The sequence below is a fragment of the Camellia sinensis genome, chromosome 1 (genome assembly GCF_055761805.1).
Source record: "Camellia sinensis isolate YWXY chromosome 1, ASM5576180v1, whole genome shotgun sequence".
NCBI lineage: Eukaryota > Viridiplantae > Streptophyta > Magnoliopsida > Ericales > Theaceae > Camellia > Camellia sinensis.
Genome location: NC_138961.1, coordinates 169,078,307 through 169,086,991, shown reverse-complemented (window position 1 = coordinate 169,086,991; position 8,685 = coordinate 169,078,307). Strand labels below are relative to the sequence as shown.

The window sequence follows — 8,685 nt, the reverse complement described above, 5'->3', positions numbered from 1 at the left end:
TTTAGCTGTTTAGATTTAAGATTAGAGAAGAAACTTTTAGTACAGAGAGGACAGAAAGAGAGAGAGAGAGCGTTGATAATGAGAAGGAGACGGGTTCATCTCATAAAAGTGGATCTCAACGCCTCGTAGGTCATTATTTATAGTGGGATTTCAAATCCATATGACCCTTTTTTATCCAAATGATGTCTTGTAGATTTTCACTTCAGTATTTCAAATCCAATTAGCCAGATCCAAATAGAACCTTGGAGTTCACAATAATATTTGTTTAGATAGAATCAGCAGTGAAATAGAATGTTCAAGGAAGAACTACACAACAACAATAGTAGCATAAATATGATGACCATCATTTTAAAAAAGGCAACAGTGTTTTTGTACTTAAAAAAGTAGAGTTCTCAGATTCTAGCAAGGTTCAGCGGAAGTTGTGCTCAAGTTGTATATTCTTTTCCTACAAAAAAAAAAAAAAAAAAAAAACCTAACACAAAATTGCCAACAAGAGAAGATATACATATAACAGTTGAAAGTATAGTTTTACCTACAAAAATAACATCAATAAAGCCCCAAAATCTTCCACCAGGGAGTTCCAACTAGTCCCCATATTACTATATTAACAAGGGCCATCAAAATGCCCAGTCTAAAAACATCAGGAAGTTTTACATAACCACCTGTCAAATAAGGGAAAAAAATAATGCTCATCAGTACCAAACCCAGAAAACATTATCTCAACTCTCAATCAGAGAGAGAGAGAGAGAGAGAGAGAGAGAGAGAGAAGAAGAAGAAGAAGAAGAAGAAGAAGACGAAGAAGAAATAGCTATGCAAATGAGCATTTGTAATGATACAATTCTACATATCACCGGATTTATCTGATACTTCGACCACATTTAAACCTGCCAGAGTCAAAAACAAAGACACAAGGAGAAAGAAAAAAATATAGGAGTCCCGCCCTACCCCAACCATAATACATACTTTACAAAATCATCTCTTAACAAATTCTCTGAGGGACCTTTCATATTTGTTGTCATTGATGGTTTCCATCCCCATTCTATTCTAAGCTCAAATCCTCTGCCTCAATTGTTATTTTAGCTCCCAACACCATATCTCTCTCCACCCATTGCTAATGTTCATCGAACCTCAGCTGTGTCAACCCATTAAAACATAGTGAGTGCAATATAGCAAATGTCCAGTAAATTGGCCCATACTATCCCCAATGTGACGGGTTTGGGGAGGAACTCAACAAGGTTGGGGAGGGTTCAGGCCGCTAGGTTCAATGTTTTAAAAACTACAACAGACCAACTGGTCAACTCAACCACTGGAACCACCAACTGATTTCCTTTCTTGCTTCATATGAACAACAAAACCATTTCATTTCGAGGACCATGGCATGTTAGATTCATTTGTATCACATAGTTAAACCATGATCTGCTCAAACCAGTCACGAGGTGGCTGAATCATCCTAGCTGTATTCACTAAACTTTTGGCTAAACACACCTCAGTTTACTAGGTTGATTTCGCTACCTTCAATGTCCGCTTCCCCACCTTCATCCATAATCTCTATTTTTTATGCTTTTTCATTTTCTTCTTCACTTAGTAATCTACACAACTCATCTCTCTCTCCCCCGCAACAATGCTTATTTTGTTCCTGACACTTGCAGTTAGTCAAAAGTTCGACTCATGCAATATTTCCTAATAAATTTTCATTCTTAATAAACTGAAACTACTGCTATATGAACATTTTATTACAGACTTGCCCAAAAAGACTTCAGAAAAAATAAATAAATAAATAAATAAAATAAAAATAAAAAGATATATCTATTACAAATTGAAGTCATATAACTGCGCTGCAATCAAAAGGAAGAAAAAGAAAACCATATTCCTTCCAAAAGGAAAAAAGCAGTACCTCCATAGTACACTGCAGCCTGGCCACTGCTATAATGTGTTAGTGCACCAAAAAGATTTGTATTGTATGCCAATGCTAGCGCTGCTAATAGACCAGGCACTTTAGCTGCCAAGTGCATTGCAAGAAATGCAGAGTACAAGGCTCCAACATGGGCAGTTTGACTGGCAAATAGATAGTGGATGAAAAAATATGCTGCCTGAAGGATACCAAATGCAGCAGGCCAACCCAATGAGAAAGATTTGAGCAATTTGGCCACACCATCAGATATCCAGGTCACAACACCAAGGGTTGTCAATTGACCTGCCATGCCTACTAGAACTGCAAACCAGGCCAAGGTATCCCATGCTGACTTTTCACTCAAGCAATCATCCCAATCAAGCACTCCCAACAACAGAAGTGTTGACAAGCCCAGCATTGCAGCAACAACACTAGCTATACCAAGAGCCTGTCTGCAAACCGATTGAGTTGTTCAGTACACCACAGTAATAAAATAATAAGACAGAAGAAGCAATAACAGCAGTCAGTAACCACAGTGGGGATTAGTTTTAAGGCAACTGACTACTTCAATATTTAGTCATAAAGATGATATGAGGTTCCATTTTAAGTTTCACCCACACAAACAAGCAAATTATGCACGTGTGTGTGTGTGTGTGTGTGTGTGTGTGTGAGAGAGAGAGAGAGAGAGAGAGAGAGAGATCTAAAAATGATTACTGTCTGTGCGTACATGAGTACAAATCACCATGTCACCCCTTCGTTGGCTTCTCTTGCGAGACTAAAGTGTCGTGTCAGCTCTGCAAAGTGGCACGTGGGCCACATGGAAGGCAACTAGACATCCTAGCTCAATGGGATTCCTCTCTGTGGCTCTAAGTGACCTGACCACTTTCTAGAGGCAAAGCATGCTCAGACCAGACTTAGCGAGAGAAGAGCCTTTATCAAGACAAACTATGAAGCATGGATACGGATACAGGATACAGATATAATTCAATACAGATATAGGTACAACCCGGATACATTGAATATACATATATATAATTTTTAGCATTATGTTATACATGAGCTCAAAAAAAAATAATCAGAAATCATTAAAGGTTAGTGTAGTTTCTGACACCACAAGAGTAATAAGTATAATATGGCCAAACCTCAAGGTGATCCGTGTACTTTACTGTATTGTAAACTATAATGTGCATATCAAAAATAAAATCAAGTAATAGTACTTTGTCATAGTAATGTGCTCAAGACACAAAAAATATTGCACTTCCAGTTTAAAGAAAAAAGAAGAGCAAAAAAAAAAAGGCATATTAGTTGGATAGGGATGGCTCAACTGATCCCATGTTTCATACATGAGTTTGGAAGACCAACTGCTCACAACCCAAACTGTTTTCCCTTAAAATTCCAACCATCAGAAAAAGCAGGCAGATTCAGAAGGTTGTATGATTGGCTGAGAATATTAGCACTCCTAAAATGTTTAGGTCAGCAACAACATATCTAAAAATTGTCACATCCTATGAGAGGAATGGCTTCATAATATTTGAGAACTTAGCTTCATTAGCAAACCGGTTACCACGTCAAGATATAGTAACAAAGATCGGTGACCCACATAAAGCAAAACAAATGTTTCTTCTTACCCAGAGATCCACAATGCAACCGTAATAAGCATGGTACCAACCATCGCCCACTCATTCCTTTTGATAGGACCCATCTGCTCCAGTTTCTGTGTGGCCATGACAGGAGCATCTGGTGTCTCCTTAATTTCAGGGGGAAAGAGCTTGAATAGGACAAATGGGGTAGCCAAAAGAGATATAAATGCAGGTAAACTGGAAGCCTTTAACCAAGAAACCCATGGATTTGCAATTTTAACCCCAAGACTCTCAGCTAATTTGACACATAACAAGTTTTGAGCTGCGGCAGTCAGGAAAATAGCACTTGAGTTATTCGCAGACTGTCACACACCAACAAGAGAAACATACCAGTCATGAAGATATTACCACGATGAGACACTTAAAAGTAACAGAATATAAGAGAAAATAAAACAAGAATAGGCTACAACATCCACAGTATTTATAATATAGCCTGAGACATAACAACACATAGGACCATTGCATGGTTGACCAAGTTGCAGGAATAGAATAATGTTTTATTGACCAACCAACCTACATTTGATTTACATTTCTATATATGCATGACTACATTTTAAAGGATGCAATTGGATTCAAATGGCATACATTATGGAAGGATTTCATATACTAAGGGCATCCAGAGTCCCCATTAAAGGTCGGATTTATAATACCCCTAGACAATACACAGTAATCTTTCATATATCAACCTGTCAAGATGCACAGAATTCATCATATGAACATATTCGAGAAATTATAGCGTGTTTGGTTTGAATTTTTTGAATTAAGTTTTTTGAAAATTGAGTTTTTTATTTTCGTGTTTTTTTGTTTTTAGTGAATATTTTTTAAATTTTAAGCATTTTTTTTACTTTTTTGAATGCATCGTCCTTAGATGTGTCTAAAAAGTAAAATATTTGTGAAAAATATTTACAAAATTAATAAATACACAAAAATACAAAAAAAAAATGTACTGAATTTCTCTTCTTTTCTTTTTTGTATTTTTGGTATTTAGTGAAATTTTTAAAGATTTTTTATTACAAAAATTATACTTTTTAAGTATATTTATCTTAGGTGTGTCTAAAAAATTTTTAAAAAAAATTGCTTAAAATATTAAAAAAATTTAGTAAAAACAAAAAAATACAGAAATCAAGAAAGTAGAATTTTCTAAAAAGTGTTTTTGGAAGACTCAAACCAAACCAAGCAAAGTGTAAATCTTTTCATCTAATACATCATCAATTTCACTTTGGACCACTATAAAAAGAGCACCTCAATTTGAAACCTAGGAAATATACTCTATCAATATTCATTTTTTTAGAATAACACAAATTAAAATCTAAAAGAGAAGGAAGATGACATCCAGGAAGTGAATGAATCTCCTATCAAATCGTGTTTTCTTAATGATGTACATGAGTATGTTTATAAGAATGGATATGGATGTAGGATGTCAACAAGCCAATTTCTTGAGCTGTATTCAATGCATCCCTTCTGAAAGAAAAGAGCTGATTCCTAGTTCACAAATGTTATGGTAAAGTTCTTAGTTTGTTCCATTACTCCACCATAATAAAACCATGTCAAACACCCATTTTACGAACTTTGTGCCACTTACTGTATGTAAGCAGACAATTACATACTTGGATGAATCAGCCATGTAATTAGTCCCAAGATTTGGGCTTATGAAGCATTAATAAACCTAGACACAGCCAACACAACATGGATACCTACGTCCATTTAGCAAAGCTTCAAAGCCATGAGTCATGACACACCTACATCAATGACATTGCAAAAATGTAAAAGGGGATCCTAGAATATATCTCAACTTGGCCAAATATTTTGATAACAAATTAAAAAAGAGCCAACCAAAACTTTCTTGAAGTTCATATAAAAAATAAAAAATAAAAATAAATAAAAAGCATACAATGATAAAGCAACCAATATTTTTTACACATCCACCTGTTACTGTCATTATCCCTAATTAGTTCAAAACACAACATTCCATCTCCTTAGAAATCAACCATCACCCTCACAGCTGACCACTGCCATAGTTATCAAGTTGTCTATCATATGGAAAATTGGATTCTATATTATTCACATCACATAATGCAAGAAGCATTTCAATTCATAAAATAGATTGGAAAAGTAGGAAATACTAATTAAAAGGGAAATGGAACTCACAAGAAGCACTTTTCATTTTCAAGACAAATTAAGTGTCAAAATATTCTATCTGAAAATATAACATTGAAAAATTAGAAAGCACATATGAGAAGATTTTTTGAATATGTCATTCAATTCCATAGCATTGATTAATAAAGAGCAATTAGAACCTTATGATAGCATTGATTAAGTTTCTAAATTTAGCCTATAATGGCAATTTCTCATCTACTTCAAAAAAATTGAAAATTTTATAAAAAATAAATCAACAAACAATCTCCCTTTAACATAAGGTGCGTTACTAAATCGAATTATTCTTGAATAGTAATAGATTTTTACAAATCATCCACAATAAAGCAAAAGTAAATATCCATTTTGATTTTAATGTAACCTCAAAACAATATTATAATACATCGGAAGAAAAGTAAAAAGAAAGTCATAATATGCATTAGATGGACTCAGCACTTATAGTCCACAGACCAAAGTTTTCATATGTGCATAAGTTTCAAACAATGTGTGTTTGGCAATGATATTGCATAATGTGGACTCTATCCACCATGAACATGGATGATAGTGGGCTCACAAAATTACTCAAGCACGGTGTTGGAGAGTGGTATCTTAGACTCAAGGGGAACTAGGCTCAATGTTTGATTCACACGAGGGAGAAATTGTTCGTCACATGTGTTGAAAAAAAAAAGTTCCACATCAGAAGAGAAGTAGTAGGAAAAGTCTTTCATATAACTGGATGAACTTTTAGGTGGGTATAAGTTTTAAAACTATATATAAAGTAAACAACATTGGTGGTGTTTTGAAACTTTCTCCGAAATGTCTCTCCTCAATGCCAAGTGGATTTCTCACTTCTCTACTAGAGAAAGAGAGAGAGAGAGAGAGAGAAAGAGAGGAGAATGGGACTCAATCGTATGACCTTGGGTGTGGAAAAGACTCTTACCACCTTAATAGAACACAATATGTAGTGAATTTTTTGGGTGCATTTGGTTTAGTTTTGAAATTAGTTTTCAAATTAGTTTTGAAAAGAGTTTTGACAATTCAAAACCTGTTTGGGTATGAGTTTTCAAACTAGTTTTTGAGTTGCATATTTTGAAAATAGTTTTTAAAAAATTGAATTCAAAACTTTTTTGGTTATGAATTTTCAAAACTAGTTTGCGTTTTTTTTTTGTCTATATTTACTTTTTAGATGCATGGGGCAAAGTTTCACTTCAAATTTTTTTATTTTTATGAACTTTTAGAAATTTTAACACTTCTTTTCCGATTTCATATCCACTCAATCTACATACATTCAAAGCGTTTCACATTTATGAAATTTTTTTATAAAATTACTGAATAATGACAAATATACAAAAACTTGTGTGATTTGAAAACTTGTGTGAAAACTTGTTTGGGTTTCAAAACTCGGGTTCAAAAAGAAATTTGAAATATATGTTGTCATGTTTTGGGTTTTCGCAAATGGATTCAAAAACCCAACGAAACGGGTGTTTTTTTTACTTATTTTAGTAGCGCACAACATGTAGTGACTTGCGTGAATGTGCAAGTCGCTAGTCATTATAAATTTCAGGTCTAGATACAACAAAAAATAGTAGCCCCAAAGACAATTATTATCTTACTTTCCAGACCATTACTTGCGGCTATGGTTTCAAGTTTCCAATGGCAGCAATTTAAAATTTTAACATTTTAATCTCTAAATTCTACCTAAATTGCAAAAGTCCAAACATCACATCTTATGTGAGACAACCAAATATAAGACAGATATTGCAATCTTCTTTTTTTTTATTTGTGATAAATAAAGATATGCAATCTTTTCAGTGAAAATCAATCCTTTATTGCATAAATTAACATAAATTCAACTGAAACGTAAATGGATATGATAATGCTAACCTGAATTTGGGACTGGATAAGATAAGCCCCAAGCTTCTTGGCCGAAGCGTCTTTGGGTCGACTATCGGCTGAGAAAGCCAACGACTTGATAATTGGCAAGAAAATGCCGCCAGCTCTGGCAGTAGTACTCGGAACCGCGGGACAAATAAGCAACTCACACAAAGCCAATCCATAAGCCAACCCTAGAGTGCTTTTCCCGAGCAATTTAACGAAGTACAAGGCAATTCGATCACCGAGCCCTGTTTTAACGAAGCCTCGGGAGAAGAAAAACGAGACGACGATCAACCAAATGACTTCGTTGGTGAATGCGGCGAAGGCGGCGGCGAAAGTTAGGGTTCGGGAGAGGACTGAGATGGTGAGGCAAACGAAGGCCCAGGCGCCGACAGGCAAGGGACCGAGGATGAGTCCGGCGACTGTTGTGAGGAAGATTGCGAGTAATTGCCAGGCTTGGTTTGAGAGATGGGAGGGTTTGGGGACTGCGAAGCGGAAGATTATGCCGATTGCGAGGGAGACTGCGAGGGGGATGGGCTTGGCGCCTGGCCAGCGAGGACGAGGCGGAGGAGGAGGAGGAGGAGGAGGAGGAGGAGGAGGAGTGGAGAAGGAGGGAGAGTCAGGGGCGGCGCGTGAGGTGGGGGAGAGAGTGGACATTGTTGTTGGGAGGTGTGGTGGGGAGGGAGAGAGAGGGTTGAGGAGGATAAGAAGATGAGCGGTGGTGCTGGTCCTCCTGGTGGTGATGGTGATGGTGATGGTGGTGGTGGTGGTGGTGAGTGAGTGGAGCTAACGAGTGTCATAATTGAAACTTGGAAGTTTATGCCGCCGGAGATTGTGACAACGGATGGACTGGAGGTTTTTGCTCAGTAAAACAGTGTGTGCCTATAAATAAGGGGTGCTTCTATTTGCATAGAACACTTCGCCTCCTTCTACACACTTAATAATATTTTTCTATTACATTTTTATTTTAGAGTAAAATTATTAAATTATCCTTTTCCCCTTTCACTAAAATCCTAATCCCAACCTTAACCAATCCTAATCATAATTCTAACCTTAACCCTAACCCTAACCCTAACCCTAACTTTCCCCACCGCTGACCCCCATCCTCTTCAATCGTCAGTCCCTCCCTTCGTCTTCTCTCCTAGC

At 36.3% G+C, this 8,685-nt stretch overlaps 1 protein-coding gene across 2 annotated transcripts; it reads right to left on the bottom strand.

The window, feature by feature from the left end:
• Positions 1-323: 323 nt before the first annotated feature.
• LOC114284214 (dicarboxylate transporter 2.1, chloroplastic) lies at positions 324-8,448 on the bottom strand. 2 transcript variants are annotated; one of them, XM_028227118.2, is made up of 5 exons: positions 7,549-8,448; positions 3,520-3,833; positions 1,895-2,343; positions 533-662; positions 324-445 (listed from the first exon to the last, which is right to left on the bottom strand). In XM_028227118.2, the coding sequence occupies exons 1-4, from the start codon at positions 8,194-8,196 to the stop codon at positions 547-549; spliced, it is 1,527 nt and encodes a 508-aa protein (XP_028082919.2). In that variant the 5' UTR covers positions 8,197-8,448; the 3' UTR covers positions 324-445; positions 533-546. The 2 variants fall into 2 exon arrangements, with proteins under 2 accessions (XP_028082919.2, XP_028082918.2); XM_028227117.2 differs by having other exon boundaries at positions 324-662.
• Positions 8,449-8,685: the final 237 nt, after the last annotated feature.